The 21,553-nt window shown below is 37.1% G+C and overlaps 5 protein-coding genes across 5 annotated transcripts; all 5 read right to left on the minus strand.

Annotated features, from left to right (window-relative positions):
* Positions 1-667: 667 nt before the first annotated feature.
* LOC310732654 (extracellular calcium-sensing receptor-like) lies at positions 668-4,111 on the minus strand (the record flags this gene model as incomplete). The annotated part of the gene is made up of 6 exons (XM_083553272.1): positions 668-907; positions 1,663-1,804; positions 2,496-2,548; positions 2,632-3,447; positions 3,548-3,830; positions 3,909-4,111. 6 exons carry the CDS (start codon positions 4,109-4,111, stop codon positions 668-670), a joined length of 1,737 nt encoding a protein of 578 aa, XP_083409398.1.
* Positions 4,112-5,439: 1,328 nt separating this feature from the next.
* Positions 5,440-8,420, minus strand: LOC310732655 (extracellular calcium-sensing receptor-like; the record flags this gene model as incomplete). The annotated part of the gene is made up of 6 exons (XM_083553273.1): positions 5,440-6,350; positions 6,436-6,559; positions 6,636-6,857; positions 6,941-7,756; positions 7,857-8,139; positions 8,218-8,420. The coding sequence occupies 6 exons, from the start codon at positions 8,418-8,420 to the stop codon at positions 5,440-5,442; spliced, it is 2,559 nt and encodes an 852-aa protein (XP_083409399.1).
* A 1,328-nt stretch (positions 8,421-9,748) lies between these two features.
* Positions 9,749-12,729, minus strand: LOC310732656 (extracellular calcium-sensing receptor-like; the record flags this gene model as incomplete). The annotated part of the gene is made up of 6 exons (XM_083553274.1): positions 9,749-10,659; positions 10,745-10,868; positions 10,945-11,166; positions 11,250-12,065; positions 12,166-12,448; positions 12,527-12,729. The coding sequence occupies 6 exons, from the start codon at positions 12,727-12,729 to the stop codon at positions 9,749-9,751; spliced, it is 2,559 nt and encodes an 852-aa protein (XP_083409400.1).
* Positions 12,730-14,057: 1,328 nt separating this feature from the next.
* LOC310732657 (extracellular calcium-sensing receptor-like) lies at positions 14,058-17,038 on the minus strand (the record flags this gene model as incomplete). Its single annotated transcript, XM_083553275.1, has 6 exons — positions 14,058-14,968; positions 15,054-15,177; positions 15,254-15,475; positions 15,559-16,374; positions 16,475-16,757; positions 16,836-17,038. 6 exons carry the CDS (start codon positions 17,036-17,038, stop codon positions 14,058-14,060), a joined length of 2,559 nt encoding a protein of 852 aa, XP_083409401.1.
* Positions 17,039-18,366: 1,328 nt separating this feature from the next.
* On the minus strand, positions 18,367-21,336 carry LOC310732658 (extracellular calcium-sensing receptor-like; the record flags this gene model as incomplete). Its single annotated transcript, XM_083553276.1, has 6 exons — positions 18,367-19,277; positions 19,363-19,486; positions 19,563-19,784; positions 19,868-20,683; positions 20,764-21,046; positions 21,134-21,336. 6 exons carry the CDS (start codon positions 21,334-21,336, stop codon positions 18,367-18,369), a joined length of 2,559 nt encoding a protein of 852 aa, XP_083409402.1.
* Between the last annotated feature and the right edge of the window lie 217 nt (positions 21,337-21,553).

Below are 21,553 nucleotides of genomic sequence, written 5' to 3' on the forward strand. Positions count from 1 at the left end.
GAGCCAGAAGTTAACACAGACATTAACACAAAGGTACACTCACTCCACTATCAAGAAGTAACCCCAGACCTCCACAGTACTGAAATTTCCATGATCTAAAAGCCCCCTTTTAAATTAGATGTCTCAATATACAATTTCTCTGATCTTTGTCAAAGTCACTGGGGCTTCCTCTTTCTACATTTGACTAAAATAAATCTGCTGGTTGTTTCCATATCTTTTTGCAGTATTCCATGCTTGAGTTCCCCAAACCACTGTGTGACCACGGGACGTGCCACGGGACGTGTTAAGGCGCGGCTTGCCTCCAGCGGTTTGCTCTCCTTTCCCCCCTCCGTAAGATCGCTGCGGATGGTGGGGGGGATTCGCTGCCTCCCAGGAGGTGTAGTCAGGTTGCATGCTCCCACGTAGCCGTCCTTCCCACACATGGGGGGTTCCTGAGGTTGCTTTCGGGGCAAAGCTTACCAATATCGGTCCTCCCATTCGGCCTAGCACTCTCACCCCATACCTTCACAAAGTGCGTGAACACAGCACTGACCTAAATTATATCAACAATTGGTTGATATTGGCTCATTCAGAGCACTAGGCAGTTTGGCATCGAGATGTCGTTCTCGCCTGCATGAAGGGACTGGGGTTCAGACTGAAACGCCGGGTAGAGTGTAGTTTCTCCAGCTCAGAGAACCACTTTTCTTGGGGTGGTGTGGGATTCGGCCCGGTTGCGGGCACGGTTGTCTCCCACCCGGATCGAAGTCATCCTCACCGCAGTTGGGAGTGTAGGGGAAGGCCAGCCACTCACTGTGGGGCAGTTCCAGAGGCTGCTGGGTCTCATGGCGACAGCGTTCAGTTTAATTCCACTCGGCCTTCTCCACATGAGGCCCCTCCAGTGGTGGCTCTGGGGCAGAAGGGTTTTCCCCTGAGGGAGTCCATATCATACCATCAAGGTCTTGCGGTGTGCCCTTCAAGCCTTGGATGCATTGAGGGACCCAACGTTTCTGTCCCAAGGCCCCGTTTTAGAGACTCCTTGTTGTCGCATAAAGCTCACGGGGTGGGGGAGCGGTCATGAGTGGCCACTCCGCCCAGGGTCTGTGGAGTGGCCCACGTCTCTTGTGGCACTTAAATTGCTTGGAGATGTTTGCAGTGTTTTGGTGTTGAAACACTTCCTCCCAGGCCCTGGGGACCACCATGTGTTGTCCCGCATGGACAATACTGCGGTGGTCTCGTACATCTACCACCAGGGGGGCCTTCGGTCTCACGCCTTGCAAACAACTGGCATGGGAGGTTCTCTTGTGGTCCCAGGACAAACTCCTCTAATTAAAAGTCGTTTACATCCAGGGATGGTTGGATGTCAGAGCAGATGCCCTGTCAAGACAGTGGCTGCTATGGTACGGTCATGGCCGAGGCTATGCCTGTACGCTCTTCCCCCGATCATGCTGCTCTTGGGAGTTCTGGAAAGAGTTTGCTGGGAGGGAGTCTGTCTCCTCCTGGTAGCACCTCATTGTCTGGGCAAGCCATGTTTTGCAGACCTGGTATCCCTACTCAAGGGCACTCTATGGGAAATCTCTTCTCTGCAGTTAACCCAGTTAACCCAGTTAACTGCCCGGTCGGTTCAGTTCTGGAGTTTTTACAGGAACAGTTTGCCACAGGTTTAACCATCGCAACATATATCACCTCGCCTGCGGGGCAGTCGCTGGGTAGGCACCCTCTGGTGACACGTTTCCTCCACGGCGCCTGGAGGCTGAGGCCCGGGACACGACCCAGACTGACTGTCTGGGACTTGGCAGTTGCCCCATCGTGCCTGGAGTTTGCCCCTCTGGCATGGCCACAGTGTTTTTACACAGTTTCGACGCAGCGTCTCATTCCCTCGGGGAACTAGGGTTACGTTCTTAACCTAGAGACGGTTTTGATTACCTCTGGTATTACCTGTATTACTCAAAGAAAATTTTAATGCAAGATACGTTAATAGAAACATTTATACAAACCATTTAAAGTGTAAGGAAATAAAATAAACAAGAATATAGAAGGAAATAAATGAAATTTGGACAATGTATGATTTTCACATTTTTATTCGTAAACATCCACTATATTTAGAGCTTCATGGAAGTAATTAGTCATATTTTATAATATTTATCATGTTTTTCTATGCACCATATTTTACATAAATATATTTTTCAAATTATATTTTAAACAGCTCTCTGTCAATCCTGCAATTAATTAACCTTTACATTTTTCCCCATTACATGCTTTTTTGTATTTCTCTCTGGTTTGATTAAAATTATGTAACATTTTGGTACAAAAATGCATACCAGTAGGCCAAAGGCTGAAGACAAAATTGCGAATATTTCTACAGCTACTGTATACTTTCCAGGAGAGCTGACATAAGCTGGAATAAATGTGATCCAAACTGCACAGAATATAAGCAAACTAAATGTGATGAATTTGGCTTCATTAAAATTATCAGGTAGCTTTCTGACTAAAAAGGATCTCCATTGTTGTCAAAGTACACAACCTCTCCAAATGCATCCACAAAATGCACTTTTTTCAATTGCTCAGTTACCTTACGAACAAAAGGTATAAAATAATCAATAAAAGGTTTTCCATTATGAACCCATTTAATGTTTCAATGCAGTAAACACTCACTAATTTCGGGGTAATTTGTGAAGCATTAAGACACGGTGCTGACACTCTGCTTTCAGGCTTTTCACAAAACATTCCTTGGTGTAGGGCATGCGCGAGTGCATACACCCCCTGATAGACATTATATGCAATTCTAAGTTGTGTTACATCAAAAAATTTGTTTGTGTAATCAACTTTTTCTGTTCCTGAGCATACTTTTGTGCTGTTACGCAAATAATTTACTGGAGATGGAGGCTTACAGCCTACCACTGTTTCCCAGAAATCACTGACAAAAACAGATTCTGGATCATTATAAGGATTGATTTCTTTGAGAAGTGGCCCTAGTTTGGGTATAGCCATCTTTCGGACTACAAATCCTATTGTTCCTCCAAAATATTTGAACATTTCCGGGGTGGAAAGACTGTCTGCAGTTACCCAGGCTTCACTTCCAACCCACTGTAGTCCCGAAATGTTTTGTTTTACCACTTCTTTCATTAAAGGATAGAAATCTCTTTCTGGCACAAATGCAAGAATCACTTTGACAGTTGATTGTTTTATCAGTTCAACCATTTGAATGATTTTACTTTGGGAGTATGTGCGCAGAATTGTGCCAACAAATGCAATACAAACCCCATGAGGCTCCAGTTCCTTTCTGAATGCTGATATCCCATTTTGCCCATAATCATTATCAGACTGAATGACTCCAATCCAGGTCCAACCATATCGTCTGACAAGGAAAGCCAAAGCTTTTGCTTGATAGTAATCACTTGGAATTGTTCGGAAAAATGTCGGATAGTTTGTTTTGTCGACTAAACATGTACATGTTGAAAAGTAGCTCACCTAGTCAGGTTTAAAAAAGGCACATTTATCAACACAGCACATTTATTTACATGGATTTACATTAAATAATATTTTTTGCATGAATATTGTTTTGTATTACCATTGGAATATTGAATGGTCCAACTGCTCCAGCCACAACTAAAGATTGAGTAGATCCTGATTCAGCTATAAGACCTAAAACAGGAGGTGGATGACACTGAGAAAGCTTTTGCTCTGATGTGCTCATTAAAGTAAGTGCAGCTCGCAAAACATTAGTAGGAGAGGAGCAAGAATCCACAATTATATATCCCAGAGAAATGTTAGGAAGCAAACGATCATCTTGGTTTATTTCATCTATTGCCAACATCATGATCCTCGTCCAGCGGAAAGCTCGTAAGCCAAGTCTGTGTGGAACATCAATTCAAAGATCAATACAAAAGTAAAAATAGGTTTTGAAATTAACCATGTATATTCAAACTTACCCTGTACATTCTGCAACTGGTGGTTTGGTATTAAATGACAATGGCAAATTCTCCAGTTTGGAATAAATTGGAAAAATACCTCCAATCATAAGGTCGCCTTCCTTCAATATGCTTGGCAGTTCAAATTTAGCGAGGAACTTACATCCAAAGCCTGTTTGTGTACAGAGCAGAAAACACAGATACACTGTATTAGGTATACACATGTTTGGCCAGCTCATTAAAGGAGACAAGACTGAGCAGTCATTGTTTTTATAGCCAATGTCTGTGTTTACTGTGCAGTGCGTGGCTTGGTTTTAGAGGTGTGTCAAATTTTGACATTGTAAGCATGACAGCTACAGTATTAGACATGGTGAAAAAAAAATTAGTTTAACCCTGATTATCATTTGGAGAATTTTTTATTATTTAAGTAATACTAGTTAATTTAATTGTATCATTGTTTAGATTCAGTTGTTGTTTTTATTTTAAATATTTAAGATTTTTATGAACCTATTTTTGGTTTGTTAAATCAAAATATCTAACATATAGTGAGTGTAGCACATGCTTGCATTGTGGTGAAACGTGAATTAAAATCACTACCAAAAAAGGCACAATTATAGAATTATGTATAAAAGATTGAGAGGAACCAGACTCAAAGGGGAACCCATCCTCATATGGGTGATCAGGAACAGGTGCTTGGCCCCCTCAAGCTAGGGTTACATTCCTGTAATATTATACATTATATAATTTAGCTCTGCTAAGAAAAGTTTTCATGAAAAGAATGCAACATTCATTTTAAATTTCTCTCTAAACTTCTGTAACAGTACACCTATGACGGGGTCTCAAAAGCATCTACACCCACTACAAACTGCTTTAAGAAGTCTGGATGATTAAGTTTTGGGGCTGTGGCTATGATTTTTAACTGGAGTTTTAAACTGGAATGCAGTTCAATCCATTACTGGATTCCAGGTAAGAAATATGGGTTTACCTCACAGCAGGGACATAAGTGGTTGGCAATGTGGTGGGGAAGCACTCAAAAATGTGTTAGGAACCTTTGCAAATTCTTGACCAATCTAGCAATAGGCCATTGTACCACCATAGTCACTGGGTGCTACAGAGCACATATTGCATGACCAGGTATTTCCTCTTATTAAAAACAACAAAAAGCTTATCCATGGTCTGGGTGATGAACTATATTATAATAGAAATAAATAGAATTTAATCATTTTATCTTTTTCACAATTTTATTTGTCACTTTTTGGTTTTATCATTTAATGGTAAGCTACACAGAACATTTCAGAAACATTTATGTAAACTGTTTTAAGCGTGAAAAAATATTATGAACAATATCATAAAACAAGAAAACATTACTTTAATTTCTATGAATTATCCATGATTTGTAGACTTTCGATTTGTAAACTTCCATTGTGGTAAAAGCCTCCTAGAAGTAATCTGTCATATATTATAATATTTATCATATTTTTCTTTGCAATATAGTTTTACATAAATAGATTATATTTTATTATAATTCTTAACAGCTTTAAGTAAAGTGCATTTAAGTAACCTTTGGATTCTTTCCCATTACATGTTTTTTTGTATTTCTCTCTGGTTTGATTAAAATTATGTAACATTTTGGTACAAAAATGCATACCAGTAGGCCAAAGGCTGAAGACAAAATTGCGAATATTTCTTCAGCTACTGTATACTTCCCAGGAGAGCTGACATAAGCTGGAATAAATGTGATCCAAACTGCACAGAATATAAGCAAACTAAATGTGATGAATTTGGCTTCATTAAAATTATCAGGTAGCTTTCTGACTAAAAATGCCAGAACCAAACACACTATGGCAAGAAGACCAATGTAACCTAGAACAGCATAAAAGGCAGCATCTGAACCTGTGTTACACTCTAAAATTATTTTCTTACTGCGTTGTTCAAAGACTTTATTGGGGAATGGTGGTGCAACATTTAGCCAAAGAATACAAATAACGATTTGAACTGCAGTGCATGAACACACAATGGCTCTTTGCTGAGTTGGGCCAAACTTTCCTGCCACATTATTTCCAGGTAAAGTTGCTCTAAAGGCAGTTACCACAACAATAGTTTTCCCCAACATACAGGAAATGCAGAGGGCAAAAGCAATACCAAATGCTGTGTGACGCAACATGCAGGACCAGACTGTCAGCTCACCAATAAATGTGAGAGGACAAAGGAAGCAAAATATAAGAGAAAGAAGTAAAAGTAAACTCAGTTCTGAATTATTTGCTTTTACAATTGGTGTGTCTCTAAAGTGAATGAACACCACCAAAGTAGAAAATGTTAAACAGGCACCCATTAGTGATAAAACCATAAGAATTATGCCCATTGTTTCAGTGTATGATAAGAACTCGATTAATTTCATGATGCAGCTGTCTTTTCTTTCATTAGACCAGTACTCCTCAGGGCAGTTGATGCAATCAGTTGCTCCTAAAGTAGAAAAACAGGATTGTAAAATGATTTATCAATTTAATGTGTAATTATTTTGCCAGTATTAGTAAGCAGGTCACTTCACCTGTTGTGTTTGATATAGAACCATCAGCACATGGAATACAGTCAAAGCAGCACAGAGGTAAACCTTTAATTTGTGCTTTCCTTGTGCCTTGTGGACAGATTTCTGAGCAAACAGATTTTGGTGTCTAAAACAATAGAGGACATGTTAGATGACTAATAGTATAAAAATAATACTATTTAATTATAAAACATTTATTCTACCAAATTTCCTGTGCTCCAGATTATCTTTTCTTCATTAATCATGAGTGCATATTTTCCATTTGCAGAGGTGCTGAAACGCCCAACTCCTACATGCTGCACTTGCCCATCTCTCATCTGCCAGTTTATAACTTCATATGAAGCAGGAGGATCTCCATTGTTGTCAAAGTACACAACCTCTCCAAATGCATCCACAAAATGCACTTTTTTCAATTGCTCAGTTACCTTACGAACAAAAGGTATAAAATAATCAATAAAAGGTTTTCCATTATGAACCCATTTAATGTTTCAATGCAGTAAACACTCACTAATTTCGGGGTAATTTGTGAAGCATTAAGACACGGTGCTGACACTCTGCTTTCAGGCTTTTCACAAAACATTCCTTGGTGTAGGGCATGCGCGAGTGCATACACCCCCTGATAGACATTATATGCAATTCTAAGTTGTGTTACATCAAAAAATTTGTTTGTGTAATCAACTTTTTCTGTTCCTGAGCATACTTTTGTGCTGTTACGCAAATAATTTACTGGAGATGGAGGCTTACAGCCTACCACTGTTTCCCAGAAATCACTGACAAAAACAGATTCTGGATCATTATAAGGATTGATTTCTTTGAGAAGTGGCCCTAGTTTGGGTATAGCCATCTTTCGGACCACAAATCCTATTGTTCCTCCAAAATATTTGAACATTTCCGGGGTGGAAAGACTGTCTGCAGTTACCCAGGCTTCACTTCCAACCCACTGTAGTCCCGAAATGTTTTGTTTTACCACTTCTTTCATTAAAGGATAGAAATCTCTTTCTGGCACAAATGCAAGAATCACTTTGACAGTTGATTGTTTTATCAGTTCAACCATTTGAATGATTTTACTTTGGGAGTATGTGCGCAGAATTGTGCCAACAAATGCAATACAAACCCCATGAGGCTCCAGTTCCTTTCTGAATGCTGATATCCCATTTTGCCCATAATCATTATCAGACTGAATGACTCCAATCCAGGTCCAACCATATCGTCTGACAAGGAAAGCCAAAGCTTTTGCTTGATAGTAATCACTTGGAATTGTTCGGAAAAATGTCGGATAGTTTGTTTTGTTGACTAAACATGTACATGTTGAAAAGTAGCTCACCTAGTCAGGTTTAAAAAAGGCACATTTATCAACACAGCACATTTATTTACATGGATTTACATTAAATAATATTTTTTGCATGAATATTGTTTTGTATTACAATTGGAATATTGAATGGTCCAACTGCTCCAGCCACAACTAAAGATTGAGTAGATCCTGATTCAGCTATAAGACCTAAAACAGGAGGTGGATGACACTGAGAAAGCTTTTGCTCTGATGTGCTCATTAAAGTAAGTGCAGCTCGCAAAACATTAGTAGGAGAGGAGCAAGAATCCACAATTATATATCCCAGAGAAATGTTAGGAAGCAAACGATCATCTTGGTTTATTTCATCTATTGCCAACATCATGATCCTCGTCCAGCGGAAAGCTCGTAAGCCAAGTCTGTGTGGAACATCAATTTAAAGATCAATACAAAAGTAAAAATAGGTTTTGAAATGAACCATGTATATTCAAACTTACCCTGTACATTCTGCAACTGGTGGTTTGGTATTAAATGACAATGGCAAATTCTCCAGTTTGGAATAAATTGGAAAAATACCTCCAATCATAAGGTCACCTTCCTTCAATATGCTTGGCAGTTCAAATTTAGCGAGGAACTTACATCCAAAGCCTGTTTGTGTACAGAGCAGAAAACACAGATACACTGTATTAGGTATACACATGTTTGGCCAGCTCATTTAAGGAAACAAGACTGAGCAGTCATTGTTTTTATAGCCAATGTCTGTGTTTACTGTGCAGTGCGTGGCTTGGTTTTAGAGGTTTGTCAAATTTTGACATTGTAAGCATGACAGCTACAGTATTAGACCTGGTGAAAAAAAAATTAGTTTAACCCTGATTATCATTTGGAGATTTTTTTATTATTTAAGTAATACTAATTAATTTAATTGTATCATTGTATAGATTCAGTTGTTGTTTTTATTTTAAATATTTAAGATTTTTATGAACCTATTTTTGGTTTGTTAAATCAAAATATCTAACATATAGTGAGTGTAGCACATGCTTGCATTGTAGTGAAACGTGAATTAAAATCACTACCAAAAAAGGCACAATTATAGAATTATGTATAAAAGATTGAGAGGAACCAGACTCAAAGGGGAACCCATCCTCATATGGGTGATCAGGAACAGGTGCTTGGCCCCCTCAAGCTAGGGTTACATTCCTGTAATATTATACATTATATAATTTAGCTCTGCTAAGAAAAGTTTTCATGAAAAGAATGCAACATTCATTTTAAATTTCTCTCTAAACTTCTGTAACAGTACACCTATGACGGGGTCTCAAAAGCATCTACACCCACTACAAACTGCTTTAAGAAGTCTGGATGATTAAGTTTTGGGGCTGTGCCTATGATTTTTAACTGGAGTTTTAAACTGGAATGCAGTTCAATCCATTACTGGATTCCAGGTAAGAAATATGGGTTTACCTCACAGCAGGGACATAAGTGGTTGGCAATGTGGTGGGGAAGCACTCAAAAATGTGTTAGGAACCTTTGCAAATTCTTGACCAATCTAGCAATAGGCCATTGTACCACCATAGTCACTGGGTGCTACAGAGCACATATTGCATGACCAGGTATTTCCTCTTATTAAAAACAACAAAAAGCTTATCCATGGTCTGGGTGATGAACTATATTATAATAGAAATAAATAGAATTTAATCATTTTATCTTTTTCACAATTTTATTTGTCACTTTTTGGTTTTATCATTTAATGGTAAGCTACACAGAACATTTCAGAAACATTTATGTAAACTGTTTTAAGCGTGAAAAAATATTATGAACAATATCATAAAACAAGAAAACATTACTTTAATTTCTATGAATTATCCATGATTTGTAGACTTTCGATTTGTAAACTTCCATTGTGGTAAAAGCCTCCTAGAAGTAATCTGTCATATATTATAATATTTATCATATTTTTCTTTGCAATATAGTTTTACATAAATAGATTATATTTTATTATAATTCTTAACAGCTTTAAGTAAAGTGCATTTAAGTAACCTTTGGATTCTTTCCCATTACATGTTTTTTTGTATTTCTCTCTGGTTTGATTAAAATTATGTAACATTTTGGTACAAAAATGCATACCAGTAGGCCAAAGGCTGAAGACAAAATTGCGAATATTTCTACAGCTACTGTATACTTCCCAGGAGAGCTGACATAAGCTGGAATAAATGTGATCCAAACTGCACAGAATATAAGCAAACTAAATGTGATGAATTTGGCTTCATTAAAATTATCAGGTAGCTTTCTGGCTAAAAATGCCAGAACCAAACACACTATGGCAAGAAGACCAATGTAACCGAGAACAGCATAAAAGGCAGCATCTGAACCTGTGTTACACTCTAAAATTATTTTCTTACTGCGTTGTTCAAAGACTTTATTGGGGAATGGTGGTGCAACATTTAGCCAAAGAATACAAATAACGATTTGAACTGCAGTGCATGAACACACAATGGCTCTTTGCTGAGTTGGGCCAAACTTTCCTGCCACATTATTTCCAGGTAAAGTTGCTCTAAAGGCAGTTACCACAACAATAGTTTTCCCCAACATACAGGAAATGCAGAGGGCAAAAGCAATACCAAATGCTGTGTGACGCAACATGCAGGACCAGACTGTCAGCTCACCAATAAATGTGAGAGGACAAAGGAAGCAAAATATAAGAGAAAGAAGTAAAAGTAAACTCAGTTCTGAATTATTTGCTTTTACAATTGGTGTGTCTCTAAAGTGAATGAACACCACCAAAGTAGAAAATGTTAAACAGGCACCCATTAGTGATAAAACCATAAGAATTATGCCCATTGTTTCAGTGTATGATAAGAACTCGATTAATTTCATGATGCAGCTGTCTTTTCTTTCATTAGACCAGTACTCCTCAGGGCAGTTGATGCAATCAGTTGCTCCTAAAGTAGAAAAACAGGATTGTAAAATGATTTATCAATTTAATGTGTAATTATTTTGCCAGTATTAGTAAGCAGGTCACTTCACCTGTTGTGTTTGATATAGAACCATCAGCACATGGAATACAGTCAAAGCAGCACAGAGGTAAACCTTTAATTTGTGCTTTCCTTGTGCCTTGTGGACAGATTTCTGAGCAAACAGATTTTGGTGTCTAAAACAATAGAGGACATGTTAGATGACTAATAGTATAAAAATAATACTATTTAATTATAAAACATTTATTCTACCAAATTTCCTGTGCTCCAGATTATCTTTTCTTCATTAATCATGAGTGCATATTTTCCATTTGCAGAGGTGCTGAAACGCCCAACTCCTACATGCTGCACTTGCCCATCTCTCATCTGCCAGTTTATAACTTCATATGAAGCAGGAGGATCTCCATTGTTGTCAAAGTACACAACCTCTCCAAATGCATCCACAAAATGCACTTTTTTCAATTGCTCAGTTACCTTACGAACAAAAGGTATAAAATAATCAATAAAAGGTTTTCCATTATGAACCCATTTAATGTTTCAATGCAGTAAACACTCACTAATTTCGGGGTAATTTGTGAAGCATTAAGACACGGTGCTGACACTCTGCTTTCAGGCTTTTCACAAAACATTCCTTGGTGTAGGGCATGCGCGAGTGCATACACCCCCTGATAGACATTATATGCAATTCTAAGTTGTGTTACATCAAAAAATTTGTTTGTGTAATCAACTTTTTCTGTTCCTGAGCATACTTTTGTGCTGTTACGCAAATAATTTACTGGAGATGGAGGCTTACAGCCTACCACTGTTTCCCAGAAATCACTGACAAAAACAGATTCTGGATCATTATAAGGATTGATTTCTTTGAGAAGTGGCCCTAGTTTGGGTATAGCCATCTTTCGGACCACAAATCCTATTGTTCCTCCAAAATATTTGAACATTTCCGGGGTGGAAAGACTGTCTGCAGTTACCCAGGCTTCACTTCCAACCCACTGTAGTCCCGAAATGTTTTGTTTTACCACTTCTTTCATTAAAGGATAGAAATCTCTTTCTGGCACAAATGCAAGAATCACTTTGACAGTTGATTGTTTTATCAGTTCAACCATTTGAATGATTTTACTTTGGGAGTATGTGCGCAGAATTGTGCCAACAAATGCAATACAAACCCCATGAGGCTCCAGTTCCTTTCTGAATGCTGATATCCCATTTTGCCCATAATCATTATCAGACTGAATGACTCCAATCCAGGTCCAACCATATCGTCTGACAAGGAAAGCCAAAGCTTTTGCTTGATAGTAATCACTTGGAATTGTTCGGAAAAATGTCGGATAGTTTGTTTTGTCGACTAAACATGTACATGTTGAAAAGTAGCTCACCTAGTCAGGTTTAAAAAAGGCACATTTATCAACACAGCACATTTATTTACATGGATTTACATTAAATAATATTTTTTGCATGAATATTGTTTTGTATTACCATTGGAATATTGAATGGTCCAACTGCTCCAGCCACAACTAAAGATTGAGTAGATCCTGATTCAGCTATAAGACCTAAAACAGGAGGTGGATGACACTGAGAAAGCTTTTGCTCTGATGTGCTCATTAAAGTAAGTGCAGCTCGCAAAACATTAGTAGGAGAGGAGCAAGAATCCACAATTATATATCCCAGAGAAATGTTAGGAAGCAAACGATCATCTTGGTTTATTTCATCTATTGCCAACATCATGATCCTCGTCCAGCGGAAAGCTCGTAAGCCAAGTCTGTGTGGAACATCAATTTAAAGATCAATACAAAAGTAAAAATAGGTTTTGAAATGAACCATGTATATTCAAACTTACCCTGTACATTCTGCAACTGGTGGTTTGGTATTAAATGACAATGGCAAATTCTCCAGTTTGGAATAAATTGGAAAAATACCTCCAATCATAAGGTCACCTTCCTTCAATATGCTTGGCAGTTCAAATTTAGCGAGGAACTTACATCCAAAGCCTGTTTGTGTACAGAGCAGAAAACACAGATACACTGTATTAGGTATACACATGTTTGGCCAGCTCATTAAAGGAGACAAGACTGAGCAGTCATTGTTTTTATAGCCAATGTCTGTGTTTACTGTGCAGTGCGTGGCTTGGTTTTAGAGGTTTGTCAAATTTTGACATTGTAAGCATGACAGCTACAGTATTAGACCTGGTGAAAAAAAAATTAGTTTAACCCTGATTATCATTTGGAGATTTTTTTATTATTTAAGTAATACTAATTAATTTAATTGTATCATTGTATAGATTCAGTTGTTGTTTTTATTTTAAATATTTAAGATTTTTATGAACCTATTTTTGGTTTGTTAAATCAAAATATCTAACATATAGTGAGTGTAGCACATGCTTGCATTGTAGTGAAACGTGAATTAAAATCACTACCAAAAAAGGCACAATTATAGAATTATGTATAAAAGATTGAGAGGAACCAGACTCAAAGGGGAACCCATCCTCATATGGGTGATCAGGAACAGGTGCTTGGCCCCCTCAAGCTAGGGTTACATTCCTGTAATATTATACATTATATAATTTAGCTCTGCTAAGAAAAGTTTTCATGAAAAGAATGCAACATTCATTTTAAATTTCTCTCTAAACTTCTGTAACAGTACACCTATGACGGGGTCTCAAAAGCATCTACACCCACTACAAACTGCTTTAAGAAGTCTGGATGATTAAGTTTTGGGGCTGTGCCTATGATTTTTAACTGGAGTTTTAAACTGGAATGCAGTTCAATCCATTACTGGATTCCAGGTAAGAAATATGGGTTTACCTCACAGCAGGGACATAAGTGGTTGGCAATGTGGTGGGGAAGCACTCAAAAATGTGTTAGGAACCTTTGCAAATTCTTGACCAATCTAGCAATAGGCCATTGTACCACCATAGTCACTGGGTGCTACAGAGCACATATTGCATGACCAGGTATTTCCTCTTATTAAAAACAACAAAAAGCTTATCCATGGTCTGGGTGATGAACTATATTATAATAGAAATAAATAGAATTTAATCATTTTATCTTTTTCACAATTTTATTTGTCACTTTTTGGTTTTATCATTTAATGGTAAGCTACACAGAACATTTCAGAAACATTTATGTAAACTGTTTTAAGCGTGAAAAAATATTATGAACAATATCATAAAACAAGAAAACATTACTTTAATTTCTATGAATTATCCATGATTTGTAGACTTTCGATTTGTAAACTTCCATTGTGGTAAAAGCCTCCTAGAAGTAATCTGTCATATATTATAATATTTATCATATTTTTCTTTGCAATATAGTTTTACATAAATAGATTATATTTTATTATAATTCTTAACAGCTTTAAGTAAAGTGCATTTAAGTAACCTTTGGATTCTTTCCCATTACATGTTTTTTTGTATTTCTCTCTGGTTTGATTAAAATTATGTAACATTTTGGTACAAAAATGCATACCAGTAGGCCAAAGGCTGAAGACAAAATTGCGAATATTTCTACAGCTACTGTATACTTCCCAGGAGAGCTGACATAAGCTGGAATAAATGTGATCCAAACTGCACAGAATATAAGCAAACTAAATGTGATGAATTTGGCTTCATTAAAATTATCAGGTAGCTTTCTGGCTAAAAATGCCAGAACCAAACACACTATGGCAAGAAGACCAATGTAACCGAGAACAGCATAAAAGGCAGCATCTGAACCTGTGTTACACTCTAAAATTATTTTCTTACTGCGTTGTTCAAAGACTTTATTGGGGAATGGTGGTGCAACATTTAGCCAAAGAATACAAATAACGATTTGAACTGCAGTGCATGAACACACAATGGCTCTTTGCTGAGTTGGGCCAAACTTTCCTGCCACATTATTTCCAGGTAAAGTTGCTCTAAAGGCAGTTACCACAACAATAGTTTTCCCCAACATACAGGAAATGCAGAGGGCAAAAGCAATACCAAATGCTGTGTGACGCAACATGCAGGACCAGACTGTCAGCTCACCAATAAATGTGAGAGGACAAAGGAAGCAAAATATAAGAGAAAGAAGTAAAAGTAAACTCAGTTCTGAATTATTTGCTTTTACAATTGGTGTGTCTCTAAAGTGAATGAACACCACCAAAGTAGAAAATGTTAAACAGGCACCCATTAGTGATAAAACCATAAGAATTATGCCCATTGTTTCAGTGTATGATAAGAACTCGATTAATTTCATGATGCAGCTGTCTTTTCTTTCATTAGACCAGTACTCCTCAGGGCAGTTGATGCAATCAGTTGCTCCTAAAGTAGAAAAACAGGATTGTAAAATGATTTATCAATTTAATGTGTAATTATTTTGCCAGTATTAGTAAGCAGGTCACTTCACCTGTTGTGTTTGATATAGAACCATCAGCACATGGAATACAGTCAAAGCAGCACAGAGGTAAACCTTTAATTTGTGCTTTCCTTGTGCCTTGTGGACAGATTTCTGAGCAAACAGATTTTGGTGTCTAAAACAATAGAGGACATGTTAGATGACTAATAGTATAAAAATAATACTATTTAATTATAAAACATTTATTCTACCAAATTTCCTGTGCTCCAGATTATCTTTTCTTCATTAATCATGAGTGCATATTTTCCATTTGCAGAGGTGCTGAAACGCCCAACTCCTACATGCTGCACTTGCCCATCTCTCATCTGCCAGTTTATAACTTCATATGAAGCAGGAGGATCTCCATTGTTGTCAAAGTACACAACCTCTCCAAATGCATCCACAAAATGCACTTTTTTCAATTGCTCAGTTACCTTACGAACAAAAGGTATAAAATAATCAATAAAAGGTTTTCCATTATGAACCCATTTAATGTTTCAATGCAGTAAACACTCACTAATTTCGGGGTAATTTGTGAAGCATTAAGACACGGTGCTGACACTCTGCTTTCAGGCTTTTCACAAAACATTCCTTGGTGTAGGGCATGCGCGAGTGCATACACCCCCTGATAGACATTATATGCAATTCTAAGTTGTGTTACATCAAAAAATTTGTTTGTGTAATCAACTTTTTCTGTTCCTGAGCATACTTTTGTGCTGTTACGCAAATAATTTACTGGAGATGGAGGCTTACAGCCTACCACTGTTTCCCAGAAATCACTGACAAAAACAGATTCTGGATCATTATAAGGATTGATTTCTTTGAGAAGTGGCCCTAGTTTGGGTATAGCCATCTTTCGGACCACAAATCCTATTGTTCCTCCAAAATATTTGAACATTTCCGGGGTGGAAAGACTGTCTGCAGTTACCCAGGCTTCACTTCCAACCCACTGTAGTCCCGAAATGTTTTGTTTTACCACTTCTTTCATTAAAGGATAGAAATCTCTTTCTGGCACAAATGCAAGAATCACTTTGACAGTTGATTGTTTTATCAGTTCAACCATTTGAATGATTTTACTTTGGGAGTATGTGCGCAGAATTGTGCCAACAAATGCAATACAAACCCCATGAGGCTCCAGTTCCTTTCTGAATGCTGATATCCCATTTTGCCCATAATCATTATCAGACTGAATGACTCCAATCCAGGTCCAACCATATCGTCTGACAAGGAAAGCCAAAGCTTTTGCTTGATAGTAATCACTTGGAATTGTTCGGAAAAATGTCGGATAGTTTGTTTTGTCGACTAAACATGTACATGTTGAAAAGTAGCTCACCTAGTCAGGTTTAAAAAAGGCACATTTATCAACACAGCACATTTATTTACATGGATTTACATTAAATAATATTTTTTGCATGAATATTGTTTTGTATTACCATTGGAATATTGAATGGTCCAACTGCTCCAGCCACAACTAAAGATTGAGTAGATCCTGATTCAGCTATAAGACCTAAAACAGGAGGTGGATGACACTGAGAAAGCTTTTGCTCTGATGTGCTCATTAAAGTAAGTGCAGCTCGCAAAACATTAGTAGGAGAGGAGCAAGAATCCACAATTATATATCCCAGAGAAATGTTAGGAAGCAAACGATCATCTTGGTTTATTTCATCTATTGCCAACATCATGATCCTCGTCCAGCGGAAAGCTCGTAAGCCAAGTCTGTGTGGAACATCAATTTAAAGATCAATACAAAAGTAAAAATAGGTTTTGAAATGAACCATGTATATTCAAACTTACCCTGTACATTCTGCAACTGGTGGTTTGGTATTAAATGACAATGGCAAATTCTCCAGTTTGGAATAAATTGGAAAAATACCTCCAATCATAAGGTCACCTTCCTTCAATATGCTTGGCAGTTCAAATTTAGCGAGGAACTTACATCCAAAGCCTGTTTGTGTACAGAGCAGAAAACACAGATACACTGTATTAGGTATACACATGTTTGGCCAGCTCATTAAAGGAGACAAGACTGAGCAGTCATTGTTTTTATAGCCAATGTCTGTGTTTACTGTGCAGTGCGTGGCTTGGTTTTAGAGGTGTGTCAAATTTTGACATTGTAAGCATGACAGCTACAGTATTAGACCTGGTGAAAAAAAAATTAGTTTAACCCTGATTATCATTTGGAGAATTTTTTATTATTTAAGTAATACTAATTAATTTAATTGTATCATTGTTTAGATTCAGTTGTTGTTTTTATTTTAAATATTTAAGATTTTTATGAACCTATTTTTGGTTTGTTAAATCAAAATATCTAACATATAGTGAGTGTAGCACATGCTTGCATTGTGGTGAAACGTGAATTAAAATCACTACCAAAAAAGGCACAATTATAGAATTATGTATAAAAGATTGAGAGGAACCAGACTCAAAGGGGAACCCATCCTCATATGGGTGATCAGGAACAGGTGCTTGGCCCCCTCAAGCTAGGGTTACATTCCTGTAATATTATACATTATATAATTTAGCTCTGCTAAGAAAAGTTTTCATGAAAAGAATGCAACATTCATTTTAAATTTCTCTCTAAACTTCTGTAACAGTACACCTATGACGGGGTCTCAAAAGCATCTACACCCACTACAAACTGCTTTAAGAAGTCTGGATGATTAAGTTTTGGGGCTGTGCCTATGATTTTTAACTGGAGTTTTAAACTGGAATGCAGTTCAATCCATTACTGGATTCCAGGTAAGAAATATGGGTTTACCTCACAGCAGGGACATAAGTGGTTGGCAATGTGGTGGGGAAGCACTCAAAAATGTGTTAGGAACCTTTGCAAATTCTTGACCAATCTAGCAATAGGCCATTGTACCACCATAGTCACTGGGTGCTACAGAGCACATATTGCATGACCAGGTATTTCCTCTTATTAAAAACAACAAAAAGCTTATCCATGGTCTGGGTGATGAACTATATTATAATAGAAATAAATAGAATTTAATCATTTTATCTTTTTCACAATTTTATTTGTCACTTTTTGGTTTTATCATTTAATGGTAAGCTACACAGAACATTTCAGAAACATTTATGTAAACTGTTTTAAGCGTGAAAAAATATTATGAACAATATCATAAAACAAGAAAACATTACTTTAATTTCTATGAATTATCCATGATTTGTAGACTTTCGATTTGTAAACTTCCATTGTGGTAAAAGCCTCCTAGAAGTAATCTGTCATATATTATAATATTTATCATATTTTTCTTTGCAATATAGTTTTACATAAATAGATTATATTTTATTATAATTCTTAACAGCTTTAAGTAAAGTGCATTTAAGTAACCTTTGGATTCTTTCCCATTACATGTTTTTTTGTATTTCTCTCTGGTTTGATTAAAATTATGTAACATTTTGGTACAAAAATGCATACCAGTAGGCCAAAGGCTGAAGACAAAATTGCGAATATTTCTACAGCTACTGTATACTTCCCAGGAGAGCTGACATAAGCTGGAATAAATGTGATCCAAACTGCACAGAATATAAGCAAACTAAATGTGATGAATTTGGCTTCATTAAAATTATCAGGTAGCTTTCTGGCTAAAAATGCCAGAACCAAACACACTATGGCAAGAAGACCAATGTAACCTAGAACAGCATAAAAGGCAGCATCTGAACCTGTGTTACACTCTAAAATTATTTTCTTACTGCGTTGTTCAAAGACTTTATTGGGGAATGGTGGTGCAACATTTAGCCAAAGAATACAAATTACGATTTGAACTGCGGTGCATGAACACACAATGGCTCTTTGCTGAGTTGGGCCAAACTTTCCTGCCACATTATTTCCAGGTAAAGTTGCTCTAAAGGCAGTTACCACAACAATAGTTTTCCCCAACATACAGGAAATGCAGAGGGCAAAAGCAATACCAAATGCTGTGTGACGCAACATGCAGGACCAGACTGTCAGCTCACCAATAAATGTGAGAGGACAGAGGAAGCAAAATATAAGAGAAAGAAGTAAAAGTAAACTCAGTTCTGAATTATTTGCTTTTACAATTGGTGTGTCTCTAAAGTGAATGAACACCACCAAAGTAGAAAATGTTAAACAGGCACCCAGTAGTGATAAAACCATAAGAATTATGCCCATTGTTTCAGTGTATGATAAGAACTCGATTAATTTCATGATGCAGCTGTCTTTTCTTTCATTAGACCAGTACTCCTCAGGGCAGTTGATGCAATCAGTTGCTCCTAAAGTAGAAAAACAGGATTGTAAAATGATTTATCAATTTAATGTGTAATTATTTTGCCAGTATTAGTAAGCAGGTCACTTCACCTGTTGTGTTTGATATAGAACCATCAGCACATGGAATACAGTCAAAGCAGCACAGAGGTAAACCTTTAATTTGTGCTTTCCTTGTGCCTTGTGGACAGATTTCTGAGCAAACAGATTTTGGTGTCTAAAACAATAGAGGACATGTTAGATGACTAATAGTATAAAAATAATACTATTTAATTATAAAACATTTATTCTACCAAATTTCCTGTGCTCCAGATTATCTTTTCTTCATTAATCATGAGTGCATATTTTCCATTTGCAGAGGTGCTGAAACGCCCAACTCCTACATGCTGCACTTGCCCATCTCTCATCTGCCAGTTTATAACTTCATATGAAGCAGGAGGATCTCCATTGTTGTCAAAGTACACAACCTCTCCAAATGCATCCACAAAATGCACTTTTTTCAATTGTTTAGTTACCTTACGAACAAAAGGTATAAAATAATCAATAAAAGGTTTTCCATTATGAACCCATTTAATGTTTCAATGCAGTAAACACTCACTAATTTCGGGGTAATTTGTGAAGCATTAAGACACGGTGCTGACACTCTGCTTTCAGGCTTTTCACAAAACATTCCTTGGTGTAGGGCATGCGCGAGTGCATACACCCCCTGATAGACATTATATGCGATTCTAAGTTGTGTTACATCAAAAAATTTGTTTGTGTAATCAACTTTTTCTGTTCCTGAGCATACTTTTGTGCTGTTACGCAAATAATTTACTGGAGATGGAGGCTTACAGCCTACCACTGTTTCCCAGAAATTACTAACAAAAACAGATTCTGGATCATTATAAGGATTGATTTCTTTGAGAAGTGGCCCTAGTTTGGGTATAGCCATCTTTCGGACCACAAATCCTATTGTTCCTCCAAAATATTTGAACATTTCCGGGGTGGAAAGACTGTCTGCAGTTACCCAGGCTTCACTTCCAACCCACTGTAGTCCCGAAATGTTTTGTTTAACCACTTCGTCCATTAAAGGATAGAAATCTCTTTCTGGCACAAATGCAAGAATCACTTTAACAGTTGATTGTTTTATCAATTCAACCACCTCTAGGATTTTATTTTGGGGGTATGTACGCAAAACTGTCCCAACAAATGCAATACACACCCCATGAGCCTCCAGTTCCTTTGTAAACGCTGATATCCCATTTCGTCCGTAATCATTATCAGACTGAATGACTCCAATCCAGGTCCACCCGTATCGTCTGACAAGGAAAGCCAAAGCTTTTGCTTGATAGTAATCACTTGGTATTGTTCGAAAAAATGTAGGATTTTTTGTTTTGTCACTCAAGCATGCACATGTTGAAAAATAGCTCACCTAGTCAAAGACGTTACACATCAGTACAATTGCTGCATTTTTGCATTAAAGAGTTTTGCACAAGATTTGTATTGTATTACCAGAGGTATGTTGAATGGTCCAACTGCTCCAGCCACAGCTAATGACTGAGTAGATCCTGATTCAGCTATAAGACCTAAAACAGGAGGTGGATGACACTGAGAAAGCTTTTGCTCTGATGTGCTCATTAAAGTAAGTGCAGCTCGCAAAACATTAGTAGGAGAGGAGCAAGAATCCACAATTATATATCCCAGAGAAATGTTAGGAAGCAAACGATCATCTTGATTAATTTCATCTATTGCCAACATCATGATCCTCGTCCAGCGGAAAGCTCGTAGGTCAAATCTGTGGGGGACATTAAGTCAAAAAACAATAGAAAAGTAACCTTCCTTCACAATTTTCACCTAATTTCAGAATTTTTTTCAAACTTACCCTTTACATTCTGGCATTGGTGGTTTGGTATCAAATGAAAAAAATATATTCTCCTGTCTTGAATAAACAGGGAAAATTCCACCTATCATAATGTCTCCTTCCTTTAATATACTTTGGATTTCAAACTTAGCGAGCAGTTTACATGCAAATCCTGTTTGTATACAAAGCAGAAAATGCAGATGAAATATATTAGGCTTACACATGTTTGGTTGGCATTTAAAGAGGACAGAAATGAGCACTCCTTATTTTATAGGCAAAGTCTCTGCTGACCCCTGGTTGGTTTAGAGGTGTGTCAACCTTTACTTTGACTTACCTTTACAACCTTTTGCCTCTCTCTCTCTCTCTCTCTCTCTCTCTCTCTCTCTCTCTCTCTCTCTCTCTCTCTCTCTTCACATATATATATATATAATGTGTATACAT

The sequence above is a fragment of the Silurus aristotelis genome (genome assembly GCF_946808225.1).
Source record: "Silurus aristotelis genome assembly, chromosome: 10".
Lineage (NCBI taxonomy): Eukaryota > Metazoa > Chordata > Actinopteri > Siluriformes > Siluridae > Silurus > Silurus aristotelis.